The following is a 20,259-nucleotide window of genomic DNA, read 5'->3' on the forward strand; positions in this document are numbered from 1 at the left end:
AAATGTTTTTGAATAGGCCTGGATGGGCAATTCTCAAATATGCAACATACATAAGGAAATGAATTTTGTGCTTTTGACGTGATTGATGAACTTGGATTAAAACATGGAATAAAGTGGATTACTTTCTGAAATACTTTGTGACTAAGAGTATTAAATTAAATACCACATGTGTACATGGCTGTGCAACTCAGTGCTGACCCACAAACAGTGGGTCACTTTCTCGTTGTACTCTTTTTAACAGAGACATGGACCAGAGCCGATAGCGCGGTAGAGCTGGGTCTAGCCTGCCCTCCGGGCTACAAAATTAGGCATAACCCCCGTGTAGGAAATAGAGGAGGTGGTTTGGGCTTCATTTTTAGGAAAGAACTGGATTTTTCGCAGTTGGAGATTAGGGAAGTCCCGAGTTGTGAATTAATGGGTTTCTTCCTAAAAGGCCAGGGAGGTGTCCTGCACTCTGGACTGCTGTGTTACAGACCCCGGCAAACGATCTGTCAGCTGTGCATGAGCTAATAGATCTCATTTACGACCTCTCCAATACCCATGCCAGGTTCATGGTTCTGGGAGATTTTAATCTCTGGCCGAATGGACCTATGGACTCAGCCTATAAAGACTTGGTCCAGGCCTGTCTTAATATTCATCTGCAGCAGCTGGTGCTGTCTCAGACCCACCAAAAGGGTCATGTCTTAGACCTGATCTTTGTGGATACTTGTCAGGTTGCTATTCGGGACATTGTCCCTCAGTGTTGGACGGACCATGCTCTTATTCATTTCTCCCTCTCTCTTCCCGCCGTTGTATCGAGGGGCGGCAGCAAAGGAGCCTCTACTAAGCTTAGCAGGCAATGGTCCAGGCTCTTGAAATATTCGAGCCTGCCAACCCTGCTCTCAGAGGGCTTTACACTGGGAGGTAGCGTGGAGGAGAGCTATGAGATCCTTAGCCGGCAAATCACAGATTCACTGGATCAAATGGCCCCTTTGCGGAAAACTAGGGACAGGACTAAGCTTGCCAGGGCTTGGTACTCGCAAGATCTACTCCAGCTGAAACTTCAGTGTAAGCGGGCGGAACGAACTTGGAGAAAGCAGTATCTTGAGTCTGACAAAGTCCTGTTTAAACAGACTCTGCTGGACTACAAAGCACAGATTAATTGTGCCAAAGCCAGGTTTCTAGAGGAGACGCTGCTGCAAGCAGCGAATAAATCCCAGACCCTGTTTAAGATCGTCAAGGACCTCTCTCGCCCTGCCTGTGCCATCAACGACGTTCCGGCTTCCCAAGCCTTATGCGATTCTTTGGCTCAAGCCTTCGAGGATAAGATTGCTACTATTCTGAGTAACCTCCGTGCCCCGGCCATCCCTTGTCCCCAGTCTTCGCCTGACCCCGCATTGATATCTATGTCAGGGTCACTGGAGGAAGATGGAAGGCAGGTACAGTTGTACAGATTTCCTCTTCCGAGGATTTCTGTTCCTTGGCCAACGGGGTGTCCTCAGGATCCCCTCTGGACCCGCTACCTCACAAGTTATGGAAAATGTTCCATAAAGAGCTTTTTCTTCCCCTCCATGCCATCTGCTGCCAGTCCCTCAGTTCCGGTCGAGTTTCTGTTTGTTGGAAACTGGCCGTGGTCTCTCCTCTCTTGAAGAAGGCAACATTGGATCCCACCTGTGTGGCGAATGTTAGGCCCATCTCGTTGCTTCCCTTTCCTGTTAAGATCTTGGAGAAACTGGTCACCAAACATCTGTCCAGTTTCATGGCGATTAACTCCTGTCTGGATGTGGCTCAGTTTGGCTTCAAGCCGGGTCATGGTACTGAGTCCGCATTGGTGGTAGTTTTGGGTGACCTAAGTTCGTGTGTCGACCTTGGTCGGGCAGCCTTTTTAGTGCTGCTCGATATGTCGGCCGCGTTCGATATGGTCAGCCACGCCATCCTGGTCAACAGACTGGAGGAAATCGGAGTGGTCGGCCTGGCCCGGGACTGGCTGGTCTCCTATCTCGGTGATAGACATCAGGTGGTAGCCCTGCCGCCCTACAGATCTGTCATCAAAAAAGTGGGACAGGGCGTACCCCAAGGGTCGGCCATTAGTCGTATTTTATTTAATTTGTATCTCCGCCCTCTGGTCAGGTTGATAAAGTCCTTTGGTATAGCAGTCACCAACTACGCTGATGACACGCAGCTCATTTTCTCTTTTGAAGGTAGGGATGCAGTATCCCAGGAGACCTTCCACCGCTGTATGACAGCCACTGCGGAATGGCTTCGTCAAAACTCCCTGCAATTCAACAGCTCAAAAACTGAGGTACTGCATTGTTCTTTGGACCGTACCCCGAGACCTCTGCCGACGGATTTTTGGCCGTCTCCCTCCCAGGGCACTGCTATGGCGGCAGATTCTGTTCGAAATCTGGGTGTGATGTTTGGAGCTAATCTACAGCTGGATGTGTTTGTGAATAAAACAGTGGCCACCTGCATGATGTTGCTTCGCACATTACGCAAGATACTCCCTATGCTTCCGGACCACGCCCGCCCAGAGGTAGTGCGTAGTATCATCTTAAGCAGGCTTGATTACTGCAACGCACTACTTCTGGGGGCGCCAGCCACTCTTGTTGGCAAACTGCAGCGAGTACAGAACATGTCTGCTAAGCTGGCTCTTTCACGGCTGTGCTCTGACTCTTCTTCTCTGGCGCTTTCTGATCTCCATTGGCTGCCAATTTACCAGCGCATCCATTTCAAAGCAGCATGCTTGGTTTTTAGGGCCCTTCATGGGCAGGGGCCTGTCTCGCTGCTTCACAAGCTGTTCTCATGGTACACGCCAGCCAGAGCGCTACGTTCTTCATCAGCATGCCTGGTGGCAGTTCCCAAGATTGTGAGGACTCGGATGGGTGGGCGCGCCTTCAGATTTACTGCGGCTAAACTGTGGAATTCTTTACCCTTTTCTCTGAGAATCGTCGAGGATCTTTCCTCCTTCAAACAAGGTTTAAAAACGTATCTTTTCCCTAGGACAGTGTAATTGCCACGACAGCATAACATCACGGTGTTCTAGTGTCAAGCGCCAGGATACCCTTTGGGTGACAGCACGCGCGGTACAAATAGGCGATACATACATCTGCCAGGCTGCTCTGTCGGCGTCACTCCACACGTTCATGAAACACTACTTACTGCCTGGAGAATCCGGCCCATCGTGAATGGTATTTTGCCTGTTAAATCCTCCAAGTCTCTTTGGTTTGAGCCAGTTCAGTCTCACCTCCAGCGAGGTATTGCTTTGGCATCTGTTTTAAGGTGATGAATCTGCAGATAGACGTCTTTGTCAGAAGAACAAGTTACTTACCGTTGCTAATGCTTTTTCTGGTGGGGACTCTATTTAAAAGCGGACTCTTTACTGACCTTCCCGTTCTTCTCCCTGTCAAACATCCTTCTGTTATGGCGCTGCACTTTTGGCATGGAAAAAGTCACAAAAGAAACATATGTCAGTGTGCCATGGTGGTGCTTATATTGGCACCATACTCTTCAGGGTCCACCTACTGACAAGTATCGGCTGTGGTACTGAATTCCATTCAGGTGCATATGGTCCACATTGGTTCCTTCCAGACTGGACTGACGCCAACTCTGATGGCACCTGGTCCTGATGCAAGTCTGACTCCGAACTGATGGTTCCTCGTTCCAGGCCTTTGTTGCACAATGAAATCACGAAAGCACAACCAGGGGTTATACTGTCAGGTTATAATCGCAGCCCTCTGCCTCGACTTCCATATCAGCAGAGAATTCATTCTCTTTTTAGCTCAGATTCTGATCCAGTGCAGTATGTTAGTGTACCTCAGAACATGGATGATGACCATGATGATGAAAAGGAAGGTAGTGCTACCCCTTCATTATGATGATGATGCATTGTACCTAGATTTATCAGGAGCTTGACTCCACTTGGTCAACAAATGGACAAAACTGCTTTGTTTGCAGCTCTCACACTAGAATTGCAATTGCCCGACAAGGAGATAAAAACAAATGTGTCAACTGAGATTCTTCAACCACGTCCTACTACCTCTAATCCTTAATTAAACCCTTTACTGATGCCATTATGGCTACAAGGTCCAATCCATGCTTTTCCCCGCCTTTCAGTTGACCTGCGGCTAGGTGACATAGACCAGCTCACGGTGACCTACACTTCCTGACCAATCATCCTACATTGGAGAGCCCGATTGTACAAGCCTCAACAAGTAAGGTCAATCCAAATTCTTTGGCTAATCTAGAGCTCAAATCAATCTATGCAGTTTTTTTCATGGGGAGGAACACCCACGCATAATGGAATATGGCCAGCAATATCTTGCCGGTTGTCCTGAGGGACCTCAGGGCTTCTTTAGCCTAACCCACACATGAAGGTCAGGGTGCAGCCAAGTAGAAGTTGCAGGCTGGCATGAACACTACAAACTACATGGCAGAGCTATTGGCACCAGTACTCAAAAGGCATGCGTTAACCAGATCCGTTGGGTTTTCTGGAGAAATACGGGTGTCGTGAATGGACATCTCCTTCAATGGCCCTAGGCTCTTACGAGAAAAGGATGATTTAGCGCTGGAACGGTTTAAGAACTGTTGCACCACAACACATTCCCTGGGGCCATTGATACATAAAAGACAGAGTATATTGCAGTAATTTAGCTTATAGACAACACCAGCCTTCCAAACCTGTACTGCTGCAGTTGACCCAGTCCTTTTGGCACATGACACACCAGCTTTAGTTTGCCCTCCCAATCTCACTCCTTCCTGGTAGGAGGCAGGACACAGCATTTCTTACCTGGCTGGATATATTCATTATCTCAGACAGATGGTTGCTACCGATTGTTTAAATGGACTATGCCCTTGCTCTTTTCTTCAACCCACATTCCTGCTCACTGGAGCAACATTTGAAGGAACATTTCCAAAACTGGTAAAAGAAATCAATCTTCTGTTGTCCAATTTTGCCGTAGAGAAGATACTGAACTCAAAGAACGGGGGAGGTTGCTGTTAACATCACTTGTTCTTTCTAAACGATGGAGGCCTCAGGCTTATATTGAGCATTCGCCCACTGAACACCACTCAAAATTCTCTCTCTGACTCGGAGACTGGATGGTGTCCTTCGACTTGCAGAACATGCTATATCCATCCTACAGTCCCACATGCACTATCTACTGTTCAAGGTGGCCAGGAACACTTCAAATGTACTATTCTCCCTTGCAGCCTTACCACCATCCCTTGGGTGTTCACAGAAATGATGGTGGTGGTCACTGCCCATTTTTGGAGGTTGAAAGTGCGAATATTCCTGTACCTCAATGAGTAATTTTGAAGTCATCCTCTAGTCATATAACAATTCTGGATGACAGCTAGAATTCTTGACTTTGTTAGGATTTACCATCAACGTACTGTAGTTACACGTGAGCCCCACATGTGGTATTTCATTCATCAGGATGATTCGGGGCACAGTGGCACTCAAACCTTTACTCCTGTTCAGTGATACTGGGATATTCAGAATTTGATCCTGATTTGGCATCAGTCCTGGGTTTGAGTGAAGATGACTCTGAAGCTTATTGTCCTCCTTAGCTTGAACTCCAGATGGCACATGTAGCTATATAATGTATCCTCAGATCTCTGGGGGCGCAGCTTCAGGACCGCCTCTCAAACTCCATTCAAAACCCAGAGGAGACGACACAGGATCTGCAGGGGTGGGTGGTAGATGCCAACCTTACCAACTGTGAGCCATTCTATCTTCCCCCATCCACATTTTACAGTTCTGACAGCGATGTTGCTGTTGGGTTAGGGTTGTAGGAGGGCATCTGCTAAAGGTAGAGGTCAGAGGCCTCTGGTATTCCATGGAGATCTGAATCCGGATCAGTTTTTTAGAGATTTGGGCGATCCTTTTGGCCCTAAACCTTTTCTGTCTGCCATCAGAGGGCGGCATGTGCAGATCCTCATGGACAACATGACCACCATGTGTAACTGCAACAAACCGGTGGAGAGGGGTCCTGGATTCTGTGTGAGGAGGCACTTTTCTTCTGGAGGTGGTTGAGCGTCTTCCTGGTTGCCAACCACCTATCAGGGGTCCCTAAATGCTAGAGTGGGCAAACTGAGAAAACATTCTGTGACAGACCAAATGTGGCATGTCCTTACCAAGGTGGCAGAGGCAGTCTTTGGTCAATGGGGCAATGTGAGAAGTTGGCCTGATATATAGTGCTCACTATTCTAGTGATCACTTTGTATCATACCAAACAACCCTTATTGATGATTGGTTGTAAGTCAACCTTTCAGACCAGCTATCCTAGTAGCATGGACACGAGCAGTCTTCAGGCTAAACTCTAGAGGGTGTGTTAAGCCAGCTGTTTTACCATCACATATACCCCTTGAACACCAAATGAAAGGACACCACACAAGTTGTTATAGAAATATAGGATATTTATTAATAACAGTTCTACCCTGAACTCGTTTTGAGTCAGGGAGCTAAGCACAATACAAAACTCTTAAGAAAATACTTCAAGTTGCACAATTTACACAAATGCCCGAGGGGCACGAAAAACCATATACTACAAAAGTGGAATGCGAAATACTAGCAGGTAAGTAACAAGATCCAGAGGCTTCAGGATCGCTAGAACTACACTACTGAACCTTAAGATTACGAGCAGGAGGCCTAGGGAGATCGGGTGCAGAGTGTGCACTCTCACGCGGGATGCGGGAAGAAGTCTATGGATGCTAGATTTCGTAAAGTTAGTGTTATCGGACGAATCCGACCAGTTAGGCTGAAAACGAAAAAGGATCTGGACCCTTAGATAGTGAACCTACGTTGGAGCACCGAAATGCTCGAGTTACCTAGCCCAGGGGCTGCGGCTGCATAGAGTTCAAAAGATGTCGGGAATCCTCGTTACAGTCTATGGAGCCTGAAAGAAGAAGTTGCTGGCAGGCGACCAGTGATGAAGTTCGATGGGATCCAAGCCTGGATCGGAGTTGAAGATGACCTGAAAGCAGAGGGGACTCAGTTCTTGATCACTAGCCAGTGATCAGATGGGCACCAGGATGGCACCGGATGAGGGCACCTCGACCAGGTGAGTGGGCGACGCTTGGCTTTGCAGTCTCTCGGACCAGGAGGCGTTGTCGGCGACCAGGATGGAGGGGCGAGCTGTCCCACGAGGGTGTCTGCTGTCGGTGCTGCTGAAACCAGGATTGGAGCAACAAGCCTTGGCAAAGGCAAGCCCACGCGGTGGACTCAAGATGGCGTCTGGAGTGGACCAGGAGGGTCCAGGGTGCTCCTCTGTTGGAGGGGAGCAAGGGCCAGTCTGGAGCAACCAGACCAGCTGTGAAATCGTCGTGGTACGTCGTCAAGAGGGTCACTAGCCAACGGGCAAGTGACCGGACAACGTGGCAAGCAGCAAGGAAGCAGAAGGGCCCCACGCAGATCTCGTGGATGCTGGGAGGCTGGACTTCGGTGCTGGAGCTGCTTAGGGTTAGGGCTTCTCAAACCCTAGTGCACTTACTCGAGGGTCTCTCGGGGGTCGTGCTGGAGAAGCGTCGTGCAGGTCTTGAAGATGGCCGGTCCCACGGGTCTCGTCGCACCCACGAATCTCAGCTGTGCTGGATGATGTAGGTAGAGGTCAGAGATGGAGGGAAAACCGGGTCTCGTCGAGCTGGGCAGTCTTGATCCGGAGGATGGACTTCAGCAAACCGCAAGAGCTTCGATGGTGCCTGCTGGTGCAGGGTGGCTACTCCTTAGCCACAAGGGAGAGTCTTCAGAAGAGTCAAGATTTCCTTTCGTGGAAAGTAGTTTCAAGAATCAGAATTATCTAATTTGGGAAGGGGGCCTGCTCCTATCTTTATACTAAGAAAAGGGGCTGGCACGCGACTAAGTCCTGCCCTATGGGTGGAACTAGGAGGGGGGTGGTTACACCCCTCTCCTTTGTCCGGTCTCTCCCCAGCTCAGGGGCTGGTGTGCCCCAGGAACTGATTTGAGCCGGCATATGCACACTGAACACCGGGGTGCCACTTGCAGTCACCTTCCTTTCAGCCCTGCCTACCTGGAATACACAAAATCCTGTCTGGGATGGTGCTGGCACCGCCCCTGACAGGAAACCCTTTGTCCATGCCTCCGTTGCTGGAAGGACTCCCAGCAGCAGGAGGGCAGACTTGTGTCTCGGTGGCAGCATCCATTTTGTGGAGCTGAGGCTATGTCTGACTTTAACCGGGGTTCACAGTTACATACATGTCGTGTCCCTCTAGAAGGGTGGAATGCTAACCCCGTCGCCAGAATTGGCGAGGGGTTAGTATTCCAATTCGTATGACACCTTACTCGACATGTTTTGATAAAGCTATACCAAAGTTAGCATTTAACCGCGAGGATTATAATGCACTTAAGAGTATATGGTATAGCGTTATCATGGAACAGCTATTTGGACTTGGTTCCGCAAGCTGCAAACGGGCTCAGCTCATGCCAGAGCACCATCTCACATAATTCCAAGCACTCTGCCTTCAGGATTGATAAGGCCTGCCATAGGAGTGACTGATAGGAATATATGTGTCCATTTTAGGGTTACATATAGGAATACTATATCTAAAGCAAAGGGTGTTTACACCACCTTGCCCCAGCTGTCGTGCAGCCAGTTGTGTCTGTTTGGGTGGCCAGCCAGGGGTGGCATAATACATGCTTCAGCCCCTGGTAGGCCCTGGGTACACCTATGCCCTGGATACCTAAGGTATGCTGTACAGGGACTGATAAGGTGGCCCAGTACCAATTGGTAAAATGCACCTAAGGTACATGGTTGTAACTTAGAGAGAGAACAGCTAGGCTGTGGGTCTGATAAGTAGGCCCACAGCCAGATAAAGTCGTAAATCAGTGAAGCAAAAAGCAAAAATCTGGGGTGGCCATGGGATTGCAGACCCCACTCTCCTACAGGCATGCCCTGGTTAGATCTACTTGCTGCCATTGATAATGCCAAGTGTCAATACTTTTTAGGTTGACCTTGGGCAGCGCATGTGCTGCTGCGAGGCATGCATTACTGGAGTATGGCTTTGAAGCCCTACCCACACTTCGCCCATATTAATTGGCGTCTGTCATTGTCCTTACAAAACTCGAGCTTGCCAGTCGTTATTAGGCTTATTAGTCCCTCCTTGGTACCACCTTGTCTGCATTTGTAACCAAGATAACAGATCCAAGAACCCAACCAAAGAGAAAAAGGTGGGGGATTTTGCTAGATGTGCAAAAAAAACACCCTGAATCTGAGAAAAGAAAATTCTTTTCTTGTGTCCCCTCACTCACCTAGGGTTGCCCCTAGGTGAGATGCTTGATCATTGGGGCCATCCCAAACTGCTACTGTTTGGGGCGTGCTGCCACTTGCGAAACTACGTAGGAGCACTTTTTGTGAAAAAAAAGTGTAGTGCAGTGTTGGTGGAGTGGTGAAAGTGATGCTAAAAATACTTAGCTAGTGAGCTACTATTTTCTTCTTGCTCCTAGTGTGAGAAGTTGGCCTGATATATGATGCTCACTAGTTCTAGTGATCACCTTGTATCAGTCCAAACAACCCTTATGGTGATTGGTTGTAAGTCAACCTTATAGACCAGCTATCCTAATGGTAGCATGGACAAAGCAGTCTTAGGCTAAACTCTTTTGTCATGTGAAGCCAGCTGTTTTACCACAATATAACCCCTTGAATACCAGATGAAAGGACACCACACAGGTTGTTATGAAAATAAACCGTATATTTATTAATAACAACACCTCTGAACTCTTTATGAGGTCAGAGGGCTAAGCACATGACAATCTCTAACGAAAAATACTACAAGTTGCACAAAATTACAATGGTGCCCTAGGGGCACGACAAACCATATACTAAGTAAGTGGAATGTGAGAGTCGATAAAAGGAATGGGGCTGTCCAGAGACTGTAGGATCGATGGGACCACGCTATACTAACTTCAGGTAAGTAATAGGAGGCCCACGGAATGCGTGTGCAGAGTGTGAACTCACACGCGAGATGCGTAACAACGTCTATGGACAGTACAGTTCAAGTTAAAGGTGAGTACGGACAATCCTGACTAGGTAGGACTAAAACGACTGTGGAACTGGACACTAGGACAGTTAAACTACCCTTGAGCACCGAAATGCTCTTGTTACCTCACCCACGGGCCGCGGGTGCATAGGTGTCAAAGTGCGTTGGGTTCTCGCGTTGAAGTCAATGGAGCCTGAAAGAAAAGATGCTGCAGGCGACCAGGAGGAAGATGTCCGGTGCAATCCAAGGGTGGATTGTTGAAGAAGGAGACCTGAAAGCAGAGGGGACAATGTTCACAGTCACTAGCCAGTGACTGGAGTGGAACCAGGAAGGAACCAGATGTCGCGATCAGGTGAAGAGTGGACGCTTGCCTCTGCAGCCACGTGGACCAGGAGGTGTCTTCGACGACCAGGATGGAGACACGAGCTGTACCACGCAGGCTCTCGCTGTCGGCGGTGTCGGATCCGGGATTGGACTCAACAGGCCTTGGCAAAGGCAACCCACGCGGTGAGTGAAGAAAGCATCTGGTGCGGACTAGGAGAGTCCGGGGTGCCCCTCTTTTGGAAGGGAGCAAGGGCCAGTCTGGAGCAACCAGACCAGCAGTGAAGTTTCAAAGGTTCGTCGTCTAGGAGGCCACTAGCCAGCCGGCAAGTGACCATACAACGCGTCGAGCAGCAACAAAGCAGAAGGGCCCCACGCAGGTCTCGTGGATGCTGGAGGGCTGATCTTAGGTGCAGGGGCTGCACTGGGCTGGGGCTTCTCAGTCCCCAAAGCACTTGCTCGAGTTTACCTCGGGAGTCGTGCTGGAAGCGAAGTGCAGGTTTGTTCAAGATGGCCGGTCCCACGTGTCTCGTCGCACCCACGGGTCTCAGCTTTGCTGCAGATGTCGGTAGAGGTCGGAGAGGTCTGGGAATCCGGGTCTCGTCGGGCTCTAAAGTCTGGATCCTCGAGGGAAGACGACAAAGTGAAGCCGCTGGACGCTTGATGGTGCCTGCAGTTGCAGGGTGGACACTCCTTGTCCACAAGGGAGATTCTTCAGTCTTCTGTGGAGCAGAACGTCGAAGGCCAGAGTTTCTTCGTGTTGAATAGTTCAGGATAATCTAATTTGGAATGGGACCAGCTCCTACCTTTATTCTCCTAAAGGGGGCTGCACCACTGACTAGGTCCCTCCCCTGGGTGGGACCAGGAAGGGGGGTGGTTACACCCCCTATCGTTTGTCCGGTTTCCCGCCAGAGCTGGGGTTGGGATGCCCCAGCAACTGGTTTGAACCGGTGTATGCACAGGGCACCTTGTGTGCCCCAGGCATGTCTCATTCCTTTCAGGCCTCCCTACCTCAATACACAAAATCCTGTCTGGGGTGGTGCTAGCACCTCCCTAGACAGGAAACCCTTTGTCCAAGCCATCCTCGCTGAAAGGACTCCCAGCAGCAGGAGGTCAGACTTGTGTCTGTGGTGGCAGCATCCATTTTGTGATGCTGAGGCTCGAGTTAACTTTAACCGGGGTTCACAGTTACATACATGTCGTGTCCCTCTAGAAGGGTGGAATGCTACCCCCGTCGCCAGAATTGGCGAGGGGGTAGTATTCCAAATCGTATGACACCTTACTCGACATGTTTTGATAATGTTATACCAGAGTTAGCATTTTACCGCGAGGTTGATAATGCACTTAAGAGTATATGGTATAGCGTTATCATGGAACAGCTATTAGGACTTGGTTCCGCAAGCTGCAAACGGGCTCAGCTCATGCCAGAGCACCATCTCACATAATTCCAAGCACTCTGCCTTCAGGATTGATAAGGCCTTCCATAGGAGTGACTGATAGGAATATATGTGTCCATTTTAGGGTTATATATAGGTATACTATATCTACAGCAAAGGGTGTTTACACCACCTTGCCCCAGCTGTCATGCAGCCAGTTGTGTCAGATTTAGGTGGCCAGCCAGGGGTGGCATAATACATGCTTCAGCCCCTGGTAGGCTCTGGGTACACCTATGCCCTGGGTACAGGGACTGATACGGTGGCCCAGTACCAATTGGTAAATGCACCTAAAGTACATGGTTGTAAATTTTAGAGAGAGAACAGCTAGGCTGTGGGTCTGATTAGCAGGCCCACAGCCAGGGAAAGTCGTAAACCAGTGAAGCAAAAAGCAAAAATCTGGGGTGACCATAGGATTGCAGACCCCACTCTCCTACACCTAGTTGGTATGGATAAAAAGAGGTTAATAGTAGGAAAAAAGTAAAAAGGCCCTTTTACTTCTGTTGCGACACGGTTTGCACCAGAGCAGTGTCCTACATCCAAGTCTCCATTACCTGCTCTATCCGAAAGAAACACGTTGGTGTTAGATTCCTTACCGTAGAATATCCCCAGGCGTCAGACTGTATTCGGAAAGTTTTCGCTAGCAGAACCTCTGCATGTAAGTAGGTGGCGTTGTGCGGCTCCTTGTCCGTCGCTGACGTTGTATGCGCCGAGATGACGTCACGGAGACTACTTAGGCGCCACCCATGCGCGCTGACGTCAGTTCTTTCTTTTTCCATGCTAGTAAGCGCAGATCTGTTTAGTGCACGTACCTTAGTCCCCTTTTGTCTATCCTTTTGAGACTTTTGTCTCCTGTAAGTTTGAATCTACTCTGGTACACGTAGGGATGCCTGGTGTTAAGTCTTGCGGGGCCTGCCGTCACATTATGTGTCGGTGGCGGACCCCCACGACATCTGTCTCTACTGCCTGGAGAACGACCACGACTCCCGGTCCTGTATGGACTGTCGGGCCATGGCCCGAAAGCCTTGAGGGAGCGGCGCCGGAAGCTGCTTGAGGTCTGGCACTTGTCCTAGCGCCGTCCAGGGGCCGCTCCAGAGAACGCTCGCGGGGCCAACGTTATCGCTCATCGGGCTCCAAGTCTTTGCCCTCGGATTCGGGTAAGAGACGTCACAAAAAGAAGTCGAAGAAGCGTTGTCGCTCTCCGACGTCATCCCGTCGGTCTCAGGATGCGGACGATGGGGACAGGGGTCTGCCCCTGCGGCTCCTTCGGAGCCCGGGAGTACCACGGCACACCCACCTTAACCGGGTCCGTCGGCGACTCTCTCACAGATGCAAGAATTTCTTGCTTCCTTGGACCGCCTGTTTAGGCCTCGTGCTCCCGCTGGCGCACCCTGCGGTCCAGTGTTTGGATCCTGTTGGTGCCTCCGGGGGCCACAGCGCCACAAGGTCCCACGCTGCCGGCTCCGGGCCCAGCGCCACCCTCGGCTCCGCCTCCGGCGCTGCAGTGGATGCCATTGGTTCCAGGACAATTTTGTTCCTACCTGGGATCCGCATTGGGACACCGCGCCGGTTCGGCCCCGTCCAGTGCCGTTCCCGACACCGTTTGCTCCTGCCCCGCCGCCACGGACTGTACCACATACGGCGGAGGTGGAGGACGAATGGGAGGGGTCCGAGGACACTCTTGCTCGTCAGTGTGACTCTGAGCAGGACTGGGCGGACGAGTAAGAGGAGGCCGGCGACCTTGATGTCTTCTCTGACACGGGGTTTGCTTCTCCTCCGCCTACCATGGAGGAGGGCGCTTCATACACTATGGTGCTCCGTCGGGCAGCTGAGGTCCTCAACCTTAACCTCCCTACGATGGCCCTAAAAACTAATCCCCTCACTGAGGTGCTCCAGACGTCGTCCACTTCGTCGGAGCCCCTGCTGCCATTTAATGACGCTTCACTGACGTCATACTGGGCACTTGGTACCGGCCCGCCACAGGGGCCTCTGTGGATAAGAACGTCGCCAGGCATCAACGCCCGGCGCCGGGTGACCCTGCCTTTCTGACCACTCATCCCATGCCCGAGAGCCTGGTCATCCAAGCTTGGACGTCCCAGAGTGCCTTTCCCACGGCTCCGCCGGATAAGGACTCTAAGAAGGTGGAGCAGTTCGGCAAGCGGTTGTTCTCTTCGGCAAGCTTAAGGCTGCGGTCGGTGAACACCGCATGCCTATTAGGCCGCTATTCCCACGCAGTGTGGGATACAGTTGCACAGATGTTGCCTCATTGTCCTGCAGAGACCCAAGCTGTGCTGTCCCAAGCTGTTGCCGAGGGTTAAGATGCGGCTAAGTTCACCATTCGGTGGGTTGGACACCGCCGACTCACTAGGTAGAGCAATTTCTACTACTGTGGCGCTTCATCGCCATGCCTGGTTGAGATCTACCGGGTTCTCGCCAGTTGTCTAGAGCTCACTCATCGACATGCCCTTTGATGGCACTCGCCTCTTTGTCGATAAAGCCATTTTCGATAGAGCATTTTAAGGACTCCCGGGCCATGGCCAAGTACTTAGGTCTTTCCACGAAAAGCCCAGCCACTGGTTTTCATTTCCTTTCTAGGCAACGGAAGGGGCACCAAGGCACGTTCCTTCAACAAGCCTCTGCAGAACCAGCCTCAGCATGGATGCGGTTTCCCCAGGGACAGGTCTGGGAATCAGCTTGGGGGTCAGTCCACCTCCGCCCCCACTGCTTCTACCCCCGACCCTTCCTAATCTGAGCTTTGGGGGGCACCTCACGCCAGTGGGTGGCAGGATCCGCCATCATCTCCCCCACTGGCACGCTATCACATCGGACAAGTGGGTGTTGCAGATCATCCGCAAGGGTTACTCCCTTCCCTTTCAGTCCACCCCTCCAGCCATGCCACCTCAGTACCACCGCATGTCGGAGGAACACTTGGCACTTCTCCAGCAGGAAGTCACGACCCTCTTGGCCAAGGGGACCATTGAGTGCGTTCCTGGGCCAGAGGTTGGGAGTGGTTATTATTCCTACTACTTTCTGGTCCCCAATAAGGAGAAAGGGGATCTTGGACCACCGGACGTCAATCGCTTCCCCGGAAGGAAGTTCAAGATGCTGACTCTGGCTCCGGTCTTGGCTGCCCTCGACCCTGGAGACTGGATGGTAGCGTTGGACTTGCAGGACGCATATTTTCGCATCCCTGTCCTGCAGGCCCACCGGCGTTAATTGCGGTTCACGGTAGGCCGGTAGCATTTTCAGTTTGCCGTGCTCCCCTTCGGCCTTACCAGAGCCCCTCGGGTGTTCACGAAAGTGATGGCGGTGGTTGCAGCTCATCTGCGCAGGTCAGGGGTGTCAGTCTTCCCCTACCTCGACAACTGGTTGTTGAAGGCGGGCTCGCCCCAGGCAGTAGTCTCCCACCTTCAGACTACGGCCGACCTCCTGCATTTGCTGGGGTTCTCCATCACCGTGCTGAAGTCGCACCTGAGTCCCTCTCAGAAGCTCCCCTGCATCATAGCGGTTCTGGATTCGACGCAGTTTCGGGACTATCCTCCCTAGCAGCGAGCCCGGCATATTTAGGCCATGATTCCGATCTTTCAGCCTCTATCCCGGGTTTCAGTCAGGATGACCCTCCGGCTCCTGGGCCTGTTGGCCTCCTGCATCCTGCTAGTGCAACATGCCAGAAAACAGGGCGGGGTGGGGTCCTGGACCTTATGTCAGGAGGCTCTGCGCCTCTGGACATGGCTGGAACATCAAGGCATTACCTTGATGGTTCAACACCTGCCAGGTTCTCCGAACGCCAGGGCGAACGAACTCCGCAACCTGTGCTTTATGGACCACAGCGTCTGAACTCGGACGTGGTGCAAGGTCTCTTTCAGCAGTGGGGAGAGCTTTGGTTAGATCTATTCGCCACCGAAGAGAACGCACAATGTCATCAGTTCTGCGCGTTGGAATTTCCAAGGCGGCACTCGCTGGGCGACGCTTTTGTCGCGAGTGAAGTTGCGGTCTATTGTATGCCTTTCAGCCTATACCACTTCTGCCCAGAATGCTGAAGTCGATTCGGCGCGATCGGGCCCAAGTCATCCTTGTGTCTCCGGATTGGGCATGAAGATACTGGTATCCCGAGCTACTCAGCATGACGATTGATCCCCGATCTTACTGCCTCTTTGGGAGGATCTTCTGTTGCAGCGGCAGGGGACAGTCCTCCATCCGAACCTGTCCAGCCTCCACCTCCATGTGTGGACATTGAGCGGCGTCAGTTGACGGCTTTCGCTCTTCCTCCCGAAGTCTGTGATGTCATTCTGGCAGCCAGGCGTCCCTCCAACAAAACGTTATACGCCTGCAGGTGGAATGCATTTGTGGCATGGTGCACAGCAAAGGCTGTGGATCCTCTTTCTGCCCCTCTTTAAGAAGTTCTTCTGTTCCTCCTTTCTCTGCCAAAGCAGGGCTCTGCTCTGGGGACTATCAAGGGCTATCTCTCGGCCAGTTCCGCCTTTCTAAGGCTTCCAGATCAGCCTTCTCTTTTCAAATTAGTCGTTTCAGTTCCGGTTGGATGATCAACTATTTGTTGGCTACATGGGCACCAAGAAAGGTCGGGCTGTGCACAAACAAACCATCTCTGGGTGGGTTGTTCTGTGTATTAAAGCCTGTTACTCCTTGGCTAAGAAGGAGCCTCCTGTAGGGCTGCGTGCCCATTCTACTCTGGCAACAGCAGCCACTACTGCTCTGGGATCGGGAGTCCCTTTGCAGGATATCTGTCAGGCAGCTACGTGGTCCTTGCTACATACCTTTACCAAGCATTATTGCCTTTACAGCCAAGTCCGGAGAGACGGCTTCTTTGGCCGTTCTGTTCTCCGGGAGTTTCTGGTGTGATCTTAGTTCACAGACCTACCACCGGGGTTGGTATTGCTGGGGTATCTATTCTACGGTAAGGAATCTAACACTAACTTGTTTCTTTCAGTTGAACAAGTTACTTACCTTCGGTAACGAAATATCTGTAATAAACATTAGTTAGTGTTATATTCCTTACTGCCCCACCCATCCTCCCAGTTATGCGCTCTGATTTCTAGGGTTAAGGTCCTTCCTGGATTGGCATGGCGAGCAAAAAAACGATGGATTTAGGCCCAGATCTCTGTACTGGGGTGAATGTATGATATTGCTCTGCATTCTGTTCATCAACTGTTGTTTTTGCATTTGTCACACCGAGTGGGACGGGTATGCTCAGACGTGAGTACCGTGCTCTCTATGCCACTGGAATCAAGCTATACTGGTTGATGAAGGCTGAAAGCCCGAAACCAGTCCTAGGATGCTTGTTTCCAGTCCAGGAAGGACCTGGCTTGGCAGTTCGGGCTGGACTGTTCCCATGAGGCACAGGGTCAAGAATGATTTGCATATGGCTGGGTTCAAACTGGAATGGCATGGTGAGCAAAAAACGATGGCTTTAGGCCCAGATCTGTTCTGCATTCTGTCCATCAACTGTTGTTTTTGCCCTAGTTTTATGCACCAATGGTCAGTATCTTGCATGGCTCTGCATTCCTGGCACGGAAAGTTGTGTACAGAACTGACGTCAGCGCGCATGGGTGGTGCCTAAGTAGTCTCTGTGATGTCATCTCGGCGCATACGACGCCAGCGACGGACATAGTGCCGCACAACGCTACCTACTGACGCGCAGAGGTACTGCTAGCGAAACCTTTCCGGATCCAGTCTGACGCCCTGGGGACATTCTCTATGGTAAGGAATCCAACACTAACTAATGTTTCTTACAGATATATCGTTACCAAAGGTAAGTAACTTGTTCTTCATACGTGAAGATTGAGCAATGGCAGATGGCTGTTTGACTTGCTGACCAAGGTGGCTTATTTAATCTTTGTGGCCATATCACCTTCCATGAAGTTCATCTACATGGAGAGCTGGTAGCAGTTTAACTGGTTCGGCAATCCAAACACTGAACCCTTACAAGCCAAACTCTTTGATGTTCTTTTATTGGTTATTTCATCATTCAAACTAGGTCTTGCGGTGTGCACTGTTGTAGATTATTTATTGGCCCTTTCAGCTTTTCTGTTTACCTGACCAACCATCTTTAAGTCAGTTGTGATGCATTTTGTCATAGGCTTGACCCATGTGTTTCCTCACCCATACTGTGTGTTTTCTTTGTGAGACTTGTTCTTGGCATGTCTCTTGTGCATGCCCTTTGAGCCGATTCACATCTGTTCTTTACGGTTTTTAACTCTGAGAACGGATTCCCTCATTGCGATTATGAAAGCACTTTTTTTGTTTTAAACTAAAGTACAGGCACTGTATGTTCAGCCACTTTACACTTCCTTTCCCCCTCCCCCCCCCCCCCCCCCATCGGTTCTTTTCCTCCACCATTATTTGGGATCCACATCAGAATAGCAGATCTAAAGTTATTGCTTGCCTAGAAGAAAATTATTTATTCAGGTCCTAGATAGGGGTACGTTTAAAAATGAGGGTGGATGTGTATTTCGGATATATAATGTGTCCCCCCCACATCACACAATAGAAACAGATCTACATGTTTCAGCCTACTTGCTCCCCAATGGGTCTGCCGCTTTCATTAGGACCGAAGGAGTAGGAGGAGCCCTTGTGTTCAGATTCAGTTAGACCAATGTCCCCTGGTTTTTGTATGGTCCGGTTCAATTTGCTCCAGATATGGAGAAAACACTGTTCTCCGCTCTTTTATAATCGTGTGGGCTCCTTAGGCTCAGGGGGCGAGACTGTATGGCTGCCCTCTTGTGGTGTAGCACGTCTGCGTCAATATAGTCCCTCCCGTACTAAATGTTCTAGACATCTGCCAAACCACAGTGTGGCTGTCTGTGCATATGTTTTTTAAAACACTAATGCCTTGAAAGCCACATCTGGAAGAAAGGTCACTTCGCTTGCTCGTTTCTGCAGGACTTTTTGGTGTAGGTCTACTTGTACGATCCTCTACCTTTGGGAAGTACTGCTGTGGTAGGTTTACTTAACCTGAAGAATATGTGGTTAGCAGTATCTATCAGAAGAACAAGTTACTTACCTTTGGAAATACTCTTACTGATGGATGCGCTATTTAACTTCAGATTCCTTACTGCACTGCCAACTCCCTGTCTGTAGAGTGGCCACTATCATCTGGAAAAAGTCCCAAGTTTGGATTGTGCACACTATTTCAGACACTTGGTTTTGCAGTCTGCGTCTGAAGGCGCAGAAGGAGAAAGTCTGTAGTCACCGCAGAACCATACAGCACCACTTATTGGCATGCTGGGAGCATTGGTGTAGAATTCCTGGGAGCTAGCCTGATGCCTGGTAATGTTCTGCAGGTGAGGAATCTGTAGTTTGAATACCCAACAAAAACTCCCACTCCTCCCATATACGGTAATATCCAGCTACCTGTTCAATTAGTTTTACTAGCTAACTGCTGTTTGCTGGCTGGTGAGTCACACTAGAAGTAGCACATGCTTGTGAACTTTAGGAAACCAAAGCTCTTAATTTTAAAAAGTAAAATATAGGATTATAAGTTGTGTAACCGATATGTTACTGGTGCTACAGGTAGCTATGTTACACACATTCTGTATTCAGTCTTCAGATGTGCCAGTTTCTAATGAAGACACATTTTTCCCCCAACATTAACTACAACGTTAAATGTATTGGTTCAGTGCAATACCTCTAATGACACCCTCTGACATGTCTAGAAGGCAAGTGAAGAATATTGATGCTTGAAGCTGCTTGCTTATCCATGCTTCAATCCCTCATGTGCTGGTCAGATGTCATATTACTTTGTGGGACAGTCACTGTGCATGTTGGGAGACTATTTGATAATTTCTTTTCACTATATTATCAGTCCTCAGACATTTTTTTTGTTTCTTCAGCTGTTGGTGGTAATGGACAGAATACGCGGATTTCCGCTTTCCAGCCCCCTTTCCAAATTCCTGAACGGTTTGGAGATTTTGTTAACAAAGTCTCAGGTAAGAACTTTAAAGGGGCAATTGGGTTAGTTAACTATCCATTGTGCATGTTAACAGGGGAAAGAGTGTTTCACATGCTAAGTGCATTCTTGAAAGAAAATGGTGTTGATCCTTTAAATTCCTCCTGCTGCCTCCCATAAGTATATGGCCGTAAGACAATATAGTGATTCATGACTAATTTCTTGTAGGTACTTCTCCCCCCAGATTTCTTATTTGTATCTTAAGACGTCAAACTGAATGTGGCATTGCTTTCATCACACCACCTATTGAGCACAGGGTATTCTGTCCCTTTAAAGGCCAGAGAGTCACTTTGAGCATTGCTTTGGCTCCATAAATGTATGCCAATACGTTGATGATTTTCCCTTTTTTCCATGCATGTCACAGTCTTGTACCTGGAGAACTCGGTCAGTGTATTTTTCATCTATTTTGTTGAGGTTTTGGGGGCAGGGGATGTGGGAACCTTGATTATTTTTTTTCCCATAATTTTTCTAATTGTTTGTTGGATACTTCCAACTATACGTTCCTCACCTCATGAGTCTCCCTGAGGCGCTAGACTGGATATTGAAATTGTGCAATAGCTCTTCTGT

At 49.8% G+C, this 20,259-nt stretch overlaps 1 protein-coding gene across 1 annotated transcript in view; it reads left to right on the plus strand.

Moving 5' to 3' along the window:
- Positions 1–20,259, plus strand: part of MDN1 (midasin AAA ATPase 1) — a 2,221,312-nt gene that overhangs the window by 1,520,894 nt on the left and 680,159 nt on the right. The window contains exon 67 of the mRNA XM_078648266.1: positions 19,577–19,672. Coding sequence (XP_078504392.1) covers positions 19,577–19,672 — 96 coding nt within the window. The remainder of the gene's footprint in view (positions 1–19,576; positions 19,673–20,259) is intronic.

The sequence above is a fragment of the Lissotriton helveticus genome, chromosome 6 (genome assembly GCF_964261635.1).
Source record: "Lissotriton helveticus chromosome 6, aLisHel1.1, whole genome shotgun sequence".
NCBI classification, from domain to species: domain Eukaryota; kingdom Metazoa; phylum Chordata; class Amphibia; order Caudata; family Salamandridae; genus Lissotriton; species Lissotriton helveticus.